Source organism: Myzus persicae, unplaced genomic scaffold (genome assembly GCF_001856785.1).
Source record: "Myzus persicae strain clone G006 unplaced genomic scaffold, MPER_G0061.0, whole genome shotgun sequence".
Taxonomy (NCBI): Eukaryota; Metazoa; Arthropoda; class Insecta; order Hemiptera; family Aphididae; genus Myzus; species Myzus persicae.
The window spans coordinates 262,601-282,154 of NW_019102171.1; the positions used below are offsets into that span (position 1 = coordinate 262,601).

A 19,554-nucleotide genomic window follows, 5' to 3' on the forward strand; every position below is an offset into this window, starting at 1 on the left:
CCTATACGCCTTCGTGTGGTAGAAATAATATTTATTAACTTATCATCTTCATTTTTCCGACATAATGAAGTATTGGGTGTATAGTCTGTTGTTAGTTGCAATGGGTTCACCCAAGATACTTATTTAAATGCACTTAGTTTTGAAAGTTTTCGCAATAAAGACACACACACATATTATTATACACATGTTTGCATAAATTTAAAGTTCTACGCGTATTTACGTATTTCTGAACTCTTCCATCCCTCGTTAAGACCAGAACCATAAAATAAGTTTGAAACTTGTTGAAACTAATCTCATGAAATTTTTTTTGAGTCGCAGACAGTTAAATACTTAGTTTTATTTTATGAAACCTTTACTTTATGTAAACTTTTAAGCATACGAAACATTTCTAAAGAGTTATTATTCTTATTTTTTTTTTAAATATCGAAATGTGTACAACTATACAAGTTATACGAGAGAAAACTTTTTCAACTACGTTGGTTACTTTAAGTTTTATTATACCTGCATAGATACCTAGTACCTTCCTATATTAATTCGTAGATACTATCTATATACCTACGTTACACATATACTTCTCAATTCCTGCCCAACAACGTTTACAGTACACAAAGTACAGTATATACACTCTCTTTCTCACACACATTCACACACATACACAAATATGTTGCTTGGTAAAGCTGTGTGTGTTAAGTACTCTAAAAGAAAACCAAGTACCTACCTATACCATAATTTCAATAATATTTATAGCTTAAACTTAAACCCAAAAATATAAACAGTGAAAACAGTGAAAACTGAAAATAATCACCGCGGTCTTCAATGTTAAACGTTCTTGGACCAACGCTGCAACTTCTCGAGGACTAACTCTTTTGGTGGTTTTAAGTATTGTTCAAAAACAAATGGTACCTAACGTCAAAATATTTCTCAGATGATCTCACTTAGTTTAAACACAAGAAATTCATGGAGGATAAACAATAATTATACCGTCTGTATTTTTTATTTATGTTCGTCGAATCTTAAAATATGTTCACATATTATTCACTATAATTTAAATTTTACCTATAATATAGTCACAGTATTATTTAATGAATTAAAGGCTAAAGCAAGCTTATCAAAAATCAAGCGTTTCTTATAGATTGATATATTTTGTTATTTGACTATTCATTAAAATGATCCGACTTGGTAGATCTGAAAATCCAATAATTTTATAAATATCAGAAATAACAGGTAACATAATATTTATTGGAAAGATTTTATTACTTGTCTTATGGACTATGCCTCTGCTATAGAATATGCATATGAGTGGACTGTTCTTAAAAAAAAAAAAACTGTAAAACGATACATATTTTTTGAATAACTGAAAATCTATTAAGAATATTATTGTTATATTTTTAAGTATATGTACCTAACTTTATATATTTTATGCTACAAAAAAAGTAGGTGTGAAAAATATGGTTTTACACTGTGTCATACGTGCACCCGAAAACTCGACAAAAAAACAAAACTGCTTGCATTTCGTCGCTCGCTTGGGGACAGGTTGATTAATCAGCAGTATAGTCAGAATAGATATTTCAGTTAGAAAAACTATAGGGGATGTTGTGTTCAATTGCCAATCTGTTGATATCAAAATTAAAAATTGTGTTAGGAAACACAGAAATAATCACAACCTGTATATTAGATTTTTTGAAATCCGAGACCCAAAATTGTTAAAACCATGTACATTTCAAAATTATGAGCCCAAATAGCTTAAAAATATATTTGCAAAATTTTATTCAAAGACATTTGAAGTTCAAATGTACGTGAAATATTATTTATACACAAATCTATGCACATATAAGTGATAATAGATAACTTCAATAACAATACAATGTAAGTATAATCATTATTATGGTAAATAACTGTTGTATTTTGAAATATCCTAAACGACCTAAATTGACTGTCTGTCTTCCCTCATAATCTAAAATAATTTAATGAATCAGGTCAAAATGGTCAAATTCAATAAATACTAAATAATATTCAATATCAATTTATATCCGAAGAATAACTTAACGTTACTTCTTAACGCGATTTGACATACACTTAAGGTCTTATGCCGGCGTACCCTTCATCACCCGTATAAATGTTTTCATCGTCCACCTGTTTTCGATCATAATAAATAATTATTATTTAGTGGTTTTAAATACTTTTAATTAGTGTATTCGATTTCTATTGACATTCCTTAGCTACTGATAGTCATGTTCCCATATTTTCCATTGACTTGGTCTATCTATGTATTATGTATATTTAATCAATGGTAGTATAGTACCGGAGAACTAGTGAGGTCGTCACTGCAGGGTCACCGTGTGGAACCGAACTAGCGGTGAATTCGTAGTTGATTGTTTAGTTTTATGTTAAGCGTTGCAGTTAAGTATATTCAAGTATTTGTCCTTTATTTAATGGTGTCGTCAACTATTTGATAGCTTAGCATCAAAGAAGTTAACATAAATATTATAAGTAGGATTTGTAACCAGAAGGACGTAGTCTGACGAGTTGTGAGGGATCTGGACTTGGTCCGCCAGAGGTCATGCTGAGGCGGTTGCGTTGGGTAGCGGGCCGTGCGCTCTGGTGGTCAAAGCGATGACCTCGAGAACGAGAACTCCGTCCAAAGGCGGAAGACTAGTTAGACGAAATTCGAGGCATAACTCCAGTAAACTGTGGGCCGTTCGAGTACATGATCTAGTACGTACGAATACATCTAACCGGTCCGGCTAAAGATTGGTTCACGGCGCTTCAGTTTTCCGACTGACGCATGTTTGAACAGAAGTTCAGACTTGTTTTCGTGCTCAAAGCGTGTACGGCCTAACGAGACCCTCATCTCGTATGTAGGTACAGCCCAAACTACGCACGTGTAAAGGTGTAGGACACTTGTTCGAGGTGGAAAATGATTACGTCCTGTGAAGACTGAGATCCTGAGAAATGGCTCTGTACGCTGTCGGGCGGACTCACGCTGACGAGGAGTTGCTGAGTGATTTGTCGAACTAGGAGCACATGTGTGCGTTGTATGCGCCGGCGGTTACGCCTAGGTTTTTTCTCCGCAAACCGCAAAAGGAACGCCTACCCGGGGGAAAAGACTGAAGAAAAATGTGAATGAAAAATGTTTGATAAGACTGCCGCGGTGTCGAGTGCAACCGAGGAGGACGCGTCTCTCTCCAGCTATATTGGGTCTGCAAAAAAAGTAGGACATTTGTCCCGTGATTGTCACTATAAAGCGAGTCACAAACCCGTGTACTTTGGGTGTGGAATCGAAGGGCACATTCAAACCAACTGTCCGGAAATTTACCAGTCGAACGTCGCTGAAATAAGACCACTGTCCACTAGTCATCCCTACAAGAAGGTAGGCCGCGTGAACGGTAATGAGGTGGACGTACTGCTGGATACAGGTAGTCATCATTCACTCATTAATGGGGGCGTCGCCATACCGTGTGGCTTGTACGTAAGGCGCTCCGCTCGTCCACTTTACGGGATTCGGAAGTACCACTGTGCCTTCGGTGAACTCCCTTGAGAAAGTATAGAGGCGGATGCTGTGTTTGGTGGGGTTAACCCGAGGAAGAGTCTATTGATCGTGGTGCCTGACGCTGTTAGGACCCCCGAACTGATCGTTGGACGGTCGTGGTTGGACTTGACGTTGGCGACCTACCACAAGGCCCACGGACACCTATATTTGTAGACATGATGTAGAGAAGATAACTAAGACATGGTGACACCGCTCCCGTATCTTTCAATGTACGATATTGACGCAAAAAATCACTGCAGTATGGTAGTTCAGGATTTATCACCAGAGTACGCCACCATTTGTACGAAGGCCGACCTTTATGGTTATAATATATGGTATAATCCGACAGTGGTATAATGGAGTTTTACATTTCAATTTTATTTAAGTTTTTTGATTGTTGTTCAAATGTCAATAATCTGCATGCCAAAATAATATATTTAATGTTATATTGCATGGATTACCAACTAAAATAAACCATGCTTTGGAATCATGTGCCTTAAATCGTAATAATATTACACGGTATGTAACCTGTTTATCGTACCTACAAATTGATTTATTTAAATAAAATGCATGCTTATAGTATGATATGTATATGTTAATTTATTAATTGATACATACATGTACAAAAATGGAACTAGTTATATCTACATACAATAGGTATAAGATACGAATCTTAACTATTAATAAAATCTCAAATAAGCTACTAACCTACTGACCCAACTGCCAAAGTACAACCAAATACCCAAACAAAAAGTCATGATAATTGCAAATGCATTAACTAAAATATTATTAATTTTATTTACAATCTAGAATGTATTTTATATGTGATGCAGAGAACGCGACTAGAACAAAATTGTGTGAAGAAGTGTAAACTGATATAACCGTGCAACATAATATTAATTTAGTTGTTAAAATATAAAATCATAAAACATCCTTAATTGAAACTATTTTCAATTGTACATAATTGAACAGAATAATCACTTCAAAATAATTTTTACTTGTATAATAGCTACTATAGTGATAGTCTATTCCACGAGAGAATAATCGCTTTTCGCTCATCACGAATGATTCAATTGGCGCGCAGAGAACCAAGTGATCACCGGGAAGTTGGTGGGAGATGCGCAACACTGACGATAATTGATCGGCGGACTGATTATTCTCTAGTGTAGAGGCATTCAAATTTTTTCATCCCACGGCTCCTTTAAGTCTTCACAAAATGTTGAAGGCTCCCAATTTATAAATTACAAAAAAATCAATGTTTATATGAATGTAATTTATATTTATTATTTATTTACCATATTACATATATAAAAAAAATTAAAGTTATATTGAGCGAATGATTGTTGTAGACAATTCAACGTTTCCCAACCGGTGTGCCTCAATGTCTCAATGATAATAGTAAACGTTTTTCGTAAAAATATTTATTGGTTTTCAATTATACTATGCGGCTCTTTTCGACAACTCCCGCGACGCCCCTGGGAGCCGCGACGCACAGTTTGAATACCCCTGCTCTAGTGTAATAGAGTATAGCTATTTTTAATTTAAAAAAAAAATAATAGAATCAGAAACAACAGATATGTGTGGACATTTTTAATATTTTACATAAAAAAAAATGTATTCGAAATATGAAAACCGGCCTTCGGGTGAATGGTGGAGCGCCTGCACGAGACATTTATACTCCCAAACTGCCGAGAAAATTTGTGACCGGAATGACGGATATGACGTCGTGCTGTAGTTAATAGTTATAGATTTGTGCTTTCCATACACTTCATACACTCATTAGTCATTCTCATTACTCTAGAAGTAATTATAAAAGGTCTGTGGGCAAAATCCGGTCGTCCATTTTTCCCCTAAAATTTCTATGGTAATAGTAATAATCAATTTGTCTTATCATCTTACCGTTGTATTATAATAATAATAATAATATTAGTTCACTAATTTCAACTAAAAATTTAAATTTGAATTTTGACATTACAAACTTAATATTTGACCGTGATGAACCTTTTTTTCATACTTTTTGTAAAGAAGTTTCACTTCATGTCTTCGTCCACGAGTACTAGAAATCGAAAATTCTCAGTAGTTTTCAAAAGCGTAGGAAAAAACAAAAAGAATATTTAGGAAAAATGGACATTTTTAAGCGAAGCCAAATTTTGACATTTTATGTCAATTTGCAAATTATTTTTCAATAAGAAATTGATAAAAATGTTTCTTTTCATTGTTTACATTTAAACATATTTTATTATAGAAGATCTCTCATAATAGTTTTTCTTATTTGCCCGACAATTAAGAACCTAAACTTGTAAGGATTGTGTGTGTTTTATATTATTTTACAATGGTATTTAAACAATCCTTAAATTTGCATTATTTATTAATTTAATGAATATCTATATTTATTTATAATTACTGACTTTTAATTTAAATTATAACTATTGAAATTATTGTATTTTTCAGACCTCTTGAGAAAATAATTACAATCGTTGAAAATACTTATATTGAAAAAGAAATCAACAACTGCTAATTTGTGGGAACTGGTTCTATCGAAAGGCATGATTTAGAAACAACTACTTAAAAGATATCAGACAAAAAATTTAACTTTAATTTAAAGCCTTGTGCATACCATGTATGCAATTATAGATCTGCATTCATTTTCATGTTAAAAATACATTACAGAATTCACACCAGTGAAAAGTCTTACAAATGTTATGTTTTTGATGTATCATTTAGACAAAATTCTACTTTGAACATGCCCATAATGAGAGCTCATCCGGGGAAAAACCTTATGCATGTAAAATATTTGATTATAGATTTACTACATCGTCAGCATTACATAATAGATCTCATAACAGGGAAAAGCATTATTCATGCAAAACATATGATTATATAGAGGTTCTTCATTTTCAGCCTTAAAAATTCACAATAAAACTCATACTGGTGAAAACCCTTATGCACGCACAAGCTGTAATTATAGAGGTTCTTCATCTTCAGCCTTAAGCCTTCAAAATGCATAATATGCTTTAAAACATTTTCTAATAAATTCAGTATAAGAATCCATATGAGTACTCATGGATTTCAGCCTTAATAGCTCGTTTGATCTAAAATGGAAAGTATACCACTGAAAAGTGAGTGAACGACAGCTTTTATTGTTTATTTTTCTTCTACATTGTGAACAGGAGGACAGGAAAGTACATGAATATATTAATTATAATTATATTTCTGTATCATGTTATCAAAAATATAATGAGATATAATTTATAATTTAAAATGAGTTAATCTTTTCTTGCATGTATTTTTTTAAAGATATATTTACTCATTTTAACATAGAAATACAGTTGTACAAAACAATGGTAACCATTAATTTGAATAATAAATAACATAATATTAAGAATAAGTATTACAATACCTATTTAAGTCTTGTAAGCATAAAAAAAATCGTATAACATGGTAAATGGTAGGAGTATAAAGTTGAATGTTTTACAAAATAAAAATTATAATTATATAATTATGAAAAAAAAAAAATGTAACAAAAATATAATATATAATACAATATTGTATAGAATTTACTGATATTTTTTTAAAAAAATGTATACAAAAACAAGATTATTAAAAAAATTAATAAAAATAAACTAAAAATTGTATAACTATGTAAGAAAAAGGAAGACTTAACTTATTCACAAAATGTTATTGGTCATGTTTAAATGCATTTAACACAATACATGTGTCAAATACGATTGGTTATAGTCTCAAGCATTTATGCTCTTCGTTCTTTCAACATAATTTCCTATATCATGGTCCTCCATGTCTTCGTAGGAGTTCAACAATTGATTTTCAGCTTCAGAAACAGTTGTCTTTCCCATCAATAACCTAAAAAAAATACCTTTATTTTAACATTTTATTTTATATAATTATATAAATAAGAAGTAGGTATAATAAAATATATATTTAATTAAACTCTAGAAGTGATGAAAGAATCATTTATTATACATATAATGCCATGTATTGAGTTATACGATTCATACTTAGATATTGTCGAAGACGTTGACGCTCTTATCATAATTGATGGTTCGATATCGTCTAATCCTCTATGCAAGGAAATTGTATCAAGTTCAGTTTGAGATCTTGACAAATATTCTGGGGTAGTTAAAGTGGCTGAAGTAGGTTTTTTATAGCTAAAAATAATTTAAATTAGTGTAATAATTTATCTGATGAAAATTATATTATAAAAATCTTAAATACAAACATCTTAAGTAAAAGTGAAGATCCAACAACAGACACTGAACTTAATGCCATTGCAGCTGCTGCCATCCATGGCTGTAATGGTAACACAGATTAAGTTAAGCGTGTACGTTTTTGAAGTACATTATAAATGTTATTAAATTACTTGTAATGTGAGGCCTAAGGGACTAAACACACCCGCAGCAATCGGTATACCAATTAAATTATACATACTAGCAAATAAAAAATTAAGTCGAATTCTTCGGACCGTTTTATTGGACAAGTCAAAACAACTGACAACGTCCAGAAGATCATTCTGTGAAATATTAATCATGTTAACATAAAATATAATATCATATAATATATCATCATAATAATCATATAACTAGTAAAATAATAACATTATATTCATTATACACTTACTCTCATTAGGACTACATCTGCTGCTTCAACAGCCACATCTGTGCCTGAAGAAATAGCAATACCAACATTTGCTTGTGCTAGAGCTGGAGAGTCATTAACTCCATCACCAACCATTGCTACTCGTATACCTTTCTCCTGTAAAGCTCTGATCTTGGCTACTTTATGTGATGGCAATACTTCAGCAAACACCTTTTGTATTCCTACTTGTTTTGCTACTGCGCTGGCTGTTTTCCTATTGTCTCCAGTCAATAACATCACTTGGTAGCCACGCTTCATCAACGTATAAACAGCTAGATGAGCTTCAGGTTTAACCATATCTGAAACGCTGATTGCTGCTACCAACAAACCTAATGAAATTATTATAATTAGTATCAAGTTTTCATTTATATATTAAATAAGTCATAATAAATAGTACCATTAATAGCACACAAGATTGCTGTATGGCCTAGGGTTTCTTCACCGATCATTTTAAAATTAACTTCTTTTGATAAATTAATGCCATTTCTAAACATCCATTCACGATTTCCAATTAATACCTGAAATTAAAATATGTTGGTTTATTTGTATTTATTACTTGGACAAATTTTAATATATTTCTATGATTTTTTTTACTTCATATTTGGTTTCATTTGGTTTTTTCTCTTCATTAATATCTAACAATTTATGTAATTGCATTGATTGAACTTGAGTAGGCGGTTTGCCTAAAACCAGTTCAACAATTACGTTGTTAAATTCAAATGATGATTCATTCGTTCCACTTCTATAAATTATAATACATATAGGATTAACAAAAAAATACTTGAATTAACACTGTGGAATTACAACCTTATGTGGTTTTGGTAATTCATAATAAAATCTGATTTGGTTCCATTTTTGAATAAATCATCAATATGAGACACTACACATTTAATACCACATCCAGCAACAGATTGAAAACGTTCACATTTTCCAGATATCTCACATTTAAACATTTCTTTTATAAATTTCACCAACGCTAAAGAAGAGTTGAACAAACATTTTTTTTGTAAAAAAATAAAGAATAATATGTTATAATAATTACCGGAAGCTAAAGGATGTTCACTACTAACTTCAGCGTTAGCAACTACAGATAATAACAGACTGAGAGAACAGATCATGTCGTCTACAAATAGACAAATCCTTGATACAGTGGGCTTTCCGTATGTTATAGTACCAGTTTTATCAAACACAACATATTTGACCTAGAGGAATAATAATTGATCGTATAGAAAATACAATTTTATACATAGCTTTAAAACGTTGAGTCTTACTTTATGAGCATTTTCTAATGCGTCGGCACCTTTTATTAGTATACCATTAAGAGCCCCAATACCAGTTCCAACCATAACAGCTGTTGGAGTGGCCAAACCAAGTGCACACGGACAAGCAATGGCCAGAACACTCAATGCACATCTAAATGAGTATTGAATAGCATTTTCCCATCCATCTGGACCATATTTTTCATCATCCTTCACACAAATAAGAATTAATATTCGATGCTTAAAATCAAAACAAAGTATTTCACTTTACTGAAATAGGTAGATATTTAATATAATAGCGACCAATGAAAAGCCACGATATAAGTGTGATAGTAGATATTGCTACTACGGCTGGAACAAAATAACCAGCAATACGATCAGCAAATTGTTGAATTGGAGCTTTAGACGTTTGAGCTTGCTCAACTAGTCGTACAATTTGAGCTAACATAGTTGCTTCTCCTGTATATGTAGCAACCATTAGTAGAGGAGCTGTCTGATTTAATGAACCTCCTATTATTAAGCTACCTATGAAATATACATTTTTCTGAGTATCTTTTAATAAAATTATTTATTTTTATTTACTTGGCTTTTTGTTCACTGGCATAGACTCTCCAGTAATCAAAGATTCATCACATGCTGATCGCCCATGAATAACTTTTCCATCAACTGGAACTTTTGTACTAGGTAATACCTAATTGAATAATAAATAAAGATATAATACATAAGATTGAACTATTTTTTTAAAAATATATAATACCTTAAGGATATCTCCTCGTTTAACTAGGTCAACATTAATTTCTTTTTCAGTTAATATTTTAAAGTCATCAGTAATAGTCACCAACAGAGCATCTGTAGCTTTTAAGGACAACAATTTAGAAAGGGCTTCAGATGTTTTTCCCTAAAATTATGTAAGATTATAACTTAAATTTTTTATATTCAATAATCAATTATTACCTTAGCAATATGCTCCATCCATCGACCAAGGGATATAAACACAAATAACATAGGCGGTGTATCAAAGAAAGTCATTGGACTAGTATGTTTAGCTGGCGTTTCAGTGATTGCAATGAGTACAACAATTACTGAGTATACATAAGAAATGGTAGTGGCTACTGATACAAGAACATCCATGTTGGTGGTATAATGGCGTATGGCTTTCCAAGCTTGTACATGAAAATGCCAACCTCCAATAAACTGTATTTACATTTTACTACAAAATTAATAATTCATCATTATTATATGCATATTTATTTTATTAAATACCTGAACTGGAGTAGATAAAAGAAACATAATTAAATTTTCAAGCGAAAGCCCAGGAATCACACAGCACATAGAAGAATGATCAATGAAGTTAAATGTCATACCCATCATGAAATAGGTCATAGCAATCATGCATGGACCACCAAACAGTAATGACACAAAAAATGAATTACGCCATTTTTTTATTTCTTCACTAAAACAATATGAAAATATTAAATTTCATAAATAAAATATTAGTCTAAATTAATTGAATAAAAAATATACCTATGATTCAAATAACTGCGATCTCCCCTATCTTTATTGTTCACCAGGTCAGCAGTAAATCCTAGGCTAACAATATGATCAGCAATATCTCGTGGACTAATTAGATCACAATCGTAAGTAATTACCCCTTTTTGAGTTGTGAGTGCGACTATGGCTGTTTGTACTCCTTTGAGTTTCATTAAATTTGATTCAATTTTGTTTACACAAGATGAACATGTCATACCACCAATCTAATAAAATACATATACTATCATAAATTATCTTAATAAAATGAAACAAATTATTAAGAAATATGAATGTTCATACATTATGAAGAAATTATGAGGAAGACCTAAATTTGATCTTAAATTATCAATAAAATATACATTCAAATAATAAAATATTTTACAATGAAATTATTTTTAAGAAATAATAATTTATAATTGATAAGTAAAAATAAACAAATATTTACTCTAAATTCAGTTTGAGTAATACGTGAATTTGTGTCGGCTAAAACATTACAAGGAAAGCCTAAATCAGTAACGGAATTAGCCACATCTTCTGGTTGTACTAATGCAGAGTCATATTGTACTTCAGCTTTTGCAGCCATTAGTGCAACTAATACACTCTTAACACCTACAGAAAAAAAGTTAAATGACAAAACAAAAAAATTTATAAATTTCACTATTAAATAATACCTTTAATTTTAAGGCAGTGCTTTTCAATAGCAATAACACAAGATGCACACGTCATGCCTTTGATGTTCAGATATGTTTTACTATATTCATCGTCAGGAACAAACATACTAAACACATTGTTGGGTGCTTCAATTTTTTGATCATTTAAAGAGACTTTAAATTTTGTAGACAAATTTGATATGGCTGATGCTAATTGTGAATCACTTATGTCCCCGGGGCGATGGACAATAGTTGCTTCTTTTTGTTCCAAGCTAACAGACACCGATACAACTCCATTCAAAGCTCCAATTTTACCTAATAAATCATTCATTCAAGGTAAGTTGAACATTTTGAAATATAACTGTAAATTAATAAATTACTTTCAATGTTTCGCACGCAATTCTTGCAAGACATTCCATCAACTTTTATCACAGTTGTAGTTTGGTGAATTGGTACTGTGAAACCCAATTCTGCAATTATTGATTGAAGTTCAAAAACCGATATAGCATTTGAATCGTATACAACATTAGCGCATTTTTGTTCAAGATTCACCTATCATGTCAATAAATCCACAGTTATAAAGAATTGACAATGGCAACACAAATTTATAAATATTACTTGAATGCTAAAAACACCATTTTTTTCTCGAACACAGCCTTCAATTTTTTTTACACATGAATTACATTTCATGCCTTCTATTTGTATGGTGACCTCAGTTTGGTTTTCTGGCTCAAAAGACACAAGATAGCCCATTTTTTTTAATACTTCAACAAATATTGCGTAACTAGTTTGATTCACGTCATAAAGAACGCGCAAATAGTTTTGGCCAATTGTTACAACCTAAAAGCAATTTAATCAAATTATAAGAATATAGGGTGTTAATATGTTTTTTAATTAATATTTAATAGTATAGTATTCTAGATTTTTCAGATAAACTCATGTGCAAGGTTTGAAATCTGATATTATAAATCATGGACAATTTCTACCTCCACACATAGATGTATCAGAAAACTCTTAATAAAATATAAATATATAATGTTTTAACATCATTGGTTTTAGAAATGATTTTTAATCACCTGGATTATACCAGTTTGGTCAAGTATTACACTGGCTGCTTCAGCGGCTCGTGAAACAACAGTTAATATTATAGTTTTATGTGTTTCAACTGTCTCCGAGTCGATTAATTCGTCAGATATGTTATTGGGCGGTAAGCTATAATAAAATCAATAACAAATGTAATATATACAATTTAAATTTATCAATATTTGTACTTAATAAACTTTTTTTTTGACATAATTGTAGATACAAATTCTAAAACTATCTTACCAGACATCATCATCATTAATCAATAAAAAGTATGCCATTTTATTATTTATGAATACTATGAATTAAACATTAAGTAGGTAAACTAAATCGAGAGTTGGATTACGCATCAGTATTACTGTTCATATTGATAGAAAATGTATCAATGAGGCAAAACTTGGACTATGAAATAATAATAAGAGATAACCTAAGTGACCAGAAAAAGATAAAACTCATTTTGAAACATTATAATAAAAACATTTAACACAATTAATATTTAAAACAGTATAAATTATTTTAATCTATAACTGTTTGGTATTTCATACACAAAATGTCATAGCACAATAATCAATTATTATTGGGGATATGTAGGTAATTAAAATTAAAGGGCCATACCATATAATAGTTTTGAAAAAAAAAAAAAATCAAATAAGAACAACTGTACTAACAGTTGCTCGTTTTATAAATATTATAAAATATATGACGTATAAAGTGTGATAATTGTATACATATTTATAATATAAAAAATATCTATTAAACACTAATTGATCGAGACTAAGTTCAAAAATTATATAAATAAAATAATAATTAGGATAATAATATGATACATTGATTGCAGTGATTAACGAGGTAGGTTAGATGATTTAAGTTATATAGGTAATATAAGGATTATTTTTAGATTCAACAAATTGTATGATACATAGAACCATATTTATAATACAAGAATATTTAATAGAATCAAAGGTCTTTTAATCTGTAAACACACAATTTTTTAATTAATATGAAATACAGTCTAATTTAATTGAGACGATTCATTTAAAGTATCTACATTGCAAATGATTAATATAAAGTTAAATAAATACAATTGTTTCGATGTATGTTTAGTATAGATAACAACAATATAATACACAGGTATTTATGAGATTTGTATAATTTTGTATAAATAATAAAATAAAAATATTATGATTTATTTTATACAATTGAGAAGTTAATGATGTTTATTATAGTTTAGACATAAAAATACTTACGAGGTGAGTTAATTTTAAGCAAGTTATTACACTATAGGGAACTTAGTGTAAACCAAAGTTAAGTAAACAATAGAACCATTTTATTCGATACAACAACTAAAATTATAACAAAACTAGAAGAAAAAATTTTGATATAAAAATAATGATTATCAATAAAATGTTAAACTTAATCTTATATCAATATAGGTAATTATTAATTATTAGTTTTAGTGAATTTGAAATAATACTTTTCAATACAAATAAAAACAATTTCATACGTATTTGCTCAGAAATATGTATAAATTAATAGAGATAAGAAGAAATGGTGTATGAATTGTTACATTTTAATTCAATGTATAACACAGACCTTGGAAAGTGGCAAGAGCAAAAACTAGAATAAACCACTTTCACCAGTTGTAGGTACTAAAATTCTTACACATACCAAATCCCCTCTCTGTTAAATTTACAATAGGTTAATCAAGACTTCATTTTTGGTGATAAAAACATTATATTGGTAAATGTAATTACCTATTGCAAGTAATGAGTAGGTACAACAGGTACTTTTCATAACTTATCAACCTACCAATGTAATCTAATGTCTAATGAATATTTAGTAGGTATTTCACTCACAATATGAGATACTTGAATGATACAACTTTGCACTGTTTAGACTAAAGATTAAAACTAGGTATACCTTTTAATAATTGGTACTCAAAACAGAAAGATTAATTGAATATATTTAACAATCACTAGTTTGAAAAATTGTCAAATGTTATTAGAATCATTAGAATAGGTACCAAGTTCTTACTATCTAGTAAGTACTTCATCTACTATCTGCATATATAACACATGTAAATTATAAAGCAGTTCTTAAATTTATAAATGGTATAAAAAATATGTAATAGGTATGCAATATTATCCAATTTTATATGAATTATACACACATTCAAATAAACAATATACATACACATACACATACAAGTGATTGGAAAATTCATAATTTTATTAGCACTCTCTGATCTCTGAAAAATGAATTGATAGTTTATATTCTAAGAAAATACTCCAAAACATTAGTTTTATTTGGTTATTGTCGACATTTTATACAGCGAGAATATTTTAAATTTGAATTATCAGTTTTGTTTAGTTTACTAATAAGTAATATTTGTAATAATGCTAACACACAATTCTTCACAGAGTATCATAACATTTTAATTAATTACTATCTAATTAAGGGGAACTTGAAATCCTTTTTGTTGGTAGTTGCAAAAGTATTTAAAAAACTAGTAGGTAAAGTAACAAATTGAGGGATTTTATTTGTTTAGTATACCTACACAATTTATTATTTATTAAATATGTAGGTATTAAAATGTTGTAATTGGTAGAATTGAATATTAGGTAATATAAATTACTTATTTTACACAATGGATTGATTTCTCTGGGAAATAGTTGTATATTATACATAATACAATAATATAATAATATGGATTAGTAAAATTGGTGGAAATAATTCAAATTCAAACATGATACCGCCGTATATAGTAGTATAAAAAGTTTAAAAAAGTAGATACCACAAGTATACACAGTAGATATCTAGAAGGATAACTATAATGGATGTGTTAAATTTTAATTCAAAGATGTAAAATCAATGCATACGAAAAACGATACTGAGCGAAAATCGGCCATTATTATTGGTATTAGAGTAATTTATTTTACTGTTAAAGTGTAAGACATGAATGAGACAGTAGGTTGAATTATTCTTTTCCAAAAAAAAATGAATTTGAAAACATTGTTGTGTGTATACAATTTAATAATATATTTAAAAAGTTTCAAGTGCCCAAGAAGAGTTTTTTTAAAATTAAGTATAACAAAATAACTAAAATTGTTATTCTTTGTTTGAACATCAAATCAATATAAAAAAACTGTGTACTTATATATATATTCAGATTTTTTGGTTATAGCATAAACTACTTATGAGAAACCTTTTTAAATGTTTAACTAGATAAATAAGATTTTGATTAATTATCATTTGTCAGTTTTAATTCTAAATGCTCATAAAAAAAAGTCTATGTATCTTTAATACTTTTCAACTGACTTTAAAACAATTTATGAGGAACCTTATGTTACATTTTCAAGCTTTTTGATACAAAAATACATTTTTACTATAGAAAAATAAAATAAAAAAATGTAAAATGTCTATAAATAGCTCAAAATGAGAAGGATTATTTTGAAAAATTGTATGGTGCTTAGAAAATTCTAATCTAAACATTTTGTAAAAATTTCATGTACAATTTTTTTATTGTTTTTAAAGTTACACCAAGAAACAAAACCAAATTTGTCAAAAATTGATGTTGCGTAAGAATCTCCAAGTTTCCTTGTTTTTTTTTTGGTTTTGCCAACATTTGTGGAAATTACTGGATATTTTCAATTTTTATCACTCTAATGTAACAACTAGATTTACTTTCCCACCAACAAAGATACTGTCTTTAAAATTCAAATCATTTTTTTGACTACTATTATTATGTACTCAGACACAAACTAAAAACACATCATTGTAAAATCAATACATTCATCAATTCAAAAACTATAAAACTCCCTAATATAATTATTAAAACAGATATTTTATTTTTTGACCAAAATCAAATAGATATATTATAAATATTTATTCTTGATAGGTAGACATACTTTGTGCAATATAGTTCAGTTATTATGTAATATATATAGGAACCTATTGTTAATTAATTATTTAATTAAAGTTTAATTTTTATTTGTGTCAATGGTCAGATAAAAATTAAGTGGCAATCAGGAGTTGTTTATAGGGGCTGTTGAACTCTGATTAATGATTACCCCTATATCCATCTAAAATTGCTGTAAAGTGGTATCTATGAGAAAATTTTTGTTATTCTATTTATATAAATGTAGTATGTTAATTTGGTATACACATAATTGATAAATTAAATTATAATTAACTACAAATTATAAGCATTACATAACAGTTCATAATATTAATTTGTTGTATGTAATATACATAATAATGAATAATGTATATTATATAATATACATATTTATAATATTAATTATTATTATGTAATATACATAATAATACAGTTATACATAGGGCACACATTCTTAGACAGATAATGCTAATTAGTAATCACCCCGCCTAGTCTTAGAGCCCAGTTGTGAAGTTATATTTTAAACTATTTACATTTGCAGTCACCAAATGCCTATGTTTATACATAAAGCTATAACTTAATGCTAGTACCCAATAAACCTATACCTAATAATCAGGACCAGCTTTAGAAGGGGCCCACGAAGGGGTCCACAAGATTCAATCAATAAGAGGCCTCCACAACATAAGTACTTTTTGGCCTTTTGCAGTAAGTTTTGTTGGTTTTAAAGTATGTAGTCAACAAAAAATCCTTATATGTGCCCTTGGGCCCTCACCACCCTAAATCCGGGTAAATAAATATACAGAGTGTCCCACAAGGATTTACCCATTGCGATATCTCCTAAGATAATAAATATATCATAAATCTGTTTTTTTTTTATTAGACTCACCAAGAACAAGGACTACATATATTAATATTTATTAATATTTTAAAATTCAATTCAATTTTTTGATAAAACTTAACTTATAACGTACAACTTTTTAGCACTATTTTGGCAAGTACATTCAATTACCAAACTAAAAAAAAAAACTTTTTGTTGTAATTTTTTTTTATAATAAAGAGCATTTTACTCAATAAAATCAATCAGGAATTGTCTATAACTAACTTTTTAATACTTTATTAGATAACAATAAAAATAAATTACTTCTTTCACCCACTATTTTGTCTATAGTATAATCATTTTACTTTAACGTTTTAAATTTATATTTATGATGATCAGGGCTTACAGTGACTTATTAAAAACTTAGTCTATGGTTATATCATACAGTTTTACTCGTAAGGGTAGATCATTACTCCTTATTCTATCTCCGTTGAAATAACAATACGTTAAGTGCTATATCAAAATTAAAAACCAATTTGCCTTCCATTTTTAGTAGGTACCTTATAATGGTACTCAACCCATAATATACTTGATTTTACTTAACTTTAATCTTATCTCAACTTAAGTCTTAATTCAAAAATGTGATTGGCAATTACCTAATTATATCTTTAATATTAGTCTTATAAGTCTTGTATTTTTCTTAGTTAATATCTATCTATCTTTGTAATTAACCAGTTTCGAGCATGCAGAATGACAGCAGCGACTGTTAAGAGGCCCTATTCCCCCCACTTTGTGCCATTTAGTGTGGAGTTGTGGAGTGCCGACCGTTAACAATTGTGATTGTGCAAAGTCGATATGTCAAAGGAAAATGAGCAATTTGAACGCAATTTGGTTGGGAAACGTAGTCAAAATAATAATTTTCTAAGATAAAATTTAGAAATTTAAAAATATGATAAGCAGTGGTATTTTTTAACCATAATTATATGTACCTTTAAACATATTCAACATACTGAGTATGTAAGATGTTATTATTAACCAGTTAGATAAGATTTAATCTATACCAAAATATTTGTATGATTATTGGTTCTTTCAAGTCTATAAAATTATAATATATTGAATAGTTAATGTTATAAGTCTACAAATATTTACCTGAATTCAGTGAGATAGTGAGAGAGTAAGTGGTATTTAGATTATATAAATATACGAGTAAACATAGATATTATAAATTATCACATAGCTAACATAGCTAATGCATTTCTAGGACTGACAAAATTGTGTTGCGTAGACACCTGTTTTTGCGCTACTAAACTCAGGTAGGAGTATAATTATTGTTAACAATGTTGGATCTAAGCCTTCTGAAAACCAGATTCCTATAAGTTATAACTTATAATCCATCTCTGTTTTCAGGAGGGACAAGAGTAATACTAATTTCATGCTGATTTATTTTATTTTACTAAAATAAAAACATTTTGGATACTTATTTTCACATTCCCAATCAAATTCATCAAAATAAATTATTAAAATTAGAATGAATTATATATTTTAAATGCTTACGTTAACTTAAAAATTGGTTGTTCTATACAAACTAGAAGATTGTCAGAAGAACTATAGGAAAATCTGTAACCTGTACTCTGTTTGGAAAAAAAATGTATAAAATGTTATAAATACTATAGATAATGAAATAAATATTTTGTCAATTTATTTTTAACTGTTAATCATTTGTTAGATTTAAGCTACTACTTAAAAATGTATTTACTCTTTTATTGCTATGCTGGTTTATATATTATGTTCAAATGCTGTATGGCATTTCTAAATTAAATAAAAAAATTAAAATACTATTCAATTATTCAAGCATCAATGAAAGGTTTTTACTGTAACATATGGGTAATAGTTAAGTTATTTCAAAGTTTCTATAGTATAAACATTACCTATTACCTATATGCTATAAAATAAATGATTAGGTAGGTACAAAACAATCATTTAATCGTATCACTTACGGTTTTTTCTCATTGGTTTGTTTTAGTGGACTGTAGAGTTCAAAAATGTCTTCGGACGGCATAGTTACGAGTTGAGTGTCAACACTTAAAGTACAATATTCACAAAGTGAGAAATAAAAAAACCAAGTACTGTCGTAG

General features: G+C 29.2%; 1 protein-coding gene and 2 long non-coding RNA genes across 5 annotated transcripts; 2 read left to right on the forward strand and 1 right to left on the reverse strand.

Moving 5' to 3' along the window:
* Positions 1-3,815: 3,815 nt before the first annotated feature.
* LOC111031465 lies at positions 3,816-7,045 on the forward strand. Its single transcript, XR_002604210.1, has 2 exons — positions 3,816-4,048; positions 5,981-7,045. It is a non-coding gene; the product is annotated as an uncharacterized LOC111031465 (long non-coding RNA).
* A 56-nt stretch (positions 7,046-7,101) lies between these two features.
* Positions 7,102-19,478, reverse strand: LOC111031459 (copper-transporting ATPase 1). Of its 3 annotated transcripts, none has more exons than XM_022311395.1 (22): positions 19,417-19,478; positions 12,698-12,833; positions 12,240-12,461; positions 12,002-12,173; positions 11,643-11,936; positions 11,417-11,580; positions 10,966-11,195; positions 10,705-10,894; positions 10,396-10,635; positions 10,199-10,339; positions 10,024-10,132; positions 9,713-9,966; positions 9,454-9,651; positions 9,225-9,384; positions 8,990-9,158; positions 8,777-8,924; positions 8,580-8,700; positions 8,165-8,511; positions 7,908-8,057; positions 7,767-7,837; positions 7,546-7,695; positions 7,102-7,390 (listed from the first exon to the last, which is right to left on the reverse strand). In XM_022311395.1, exons 1-22 carry the CDS (start codon positions 19,476-19,478, stop codon positions 7,270-7,272), a joined length of 3,849 nt encoding a protein of 1,282 aa, XP_022167087.1. In that variant the 3' UTR covers positions 7,102-7,269. The 3 variants fall into 3 exon arrangements, with proteins under 3 accessions (XP_022167087.1, XP_022167089.1, XP_022167088.1); XM_022311397.1 differs by lacking the exon at positions 19,417-19,478 and adding an exon at positions 13,952-14,104; XM_022311396.1 differs by lacking the exon at positions 19,417-19,478 and adding an exon at positions 12,948-13,142.
* Positions 16,979-19,084, forward strand: LOC111031463. The gene is made up of 2 exons (XR_002604209.1): positions 16,979-18,732; positions 18,827-19,084. It is a non-coding gene; the product is annotated as an uncharacterized LOC111031463 (long non-coding RNA).
* Positions 19,479-19,554: the final 76 nt, after the last annotated feature.

Bases quoted from the DNA above. Each gene is read 5' to 3' on its own strand.
- LOC111031459 (XM_022311395.1), bottom strand. From the start codon at position 19,478: ATGCCGTCCGAAGACATTTTTGAACTCTACAGTCCACTAAAACAAACC. The intron at 12,462-12,697 runs GTGATTAAAAAT...AATTGCTTTTAG, and splicing joins ACCAAACTGGTATAATCCAG to GTTGTAACAATTGGCCAAAA. The intron at 7,696-7,766 runs GTTTGTATTTAA...AATTATTTTTAG, and splicing joins TCTTCACTTTTACTTAAGAT to CTATAAAAAACCTACTTCAG.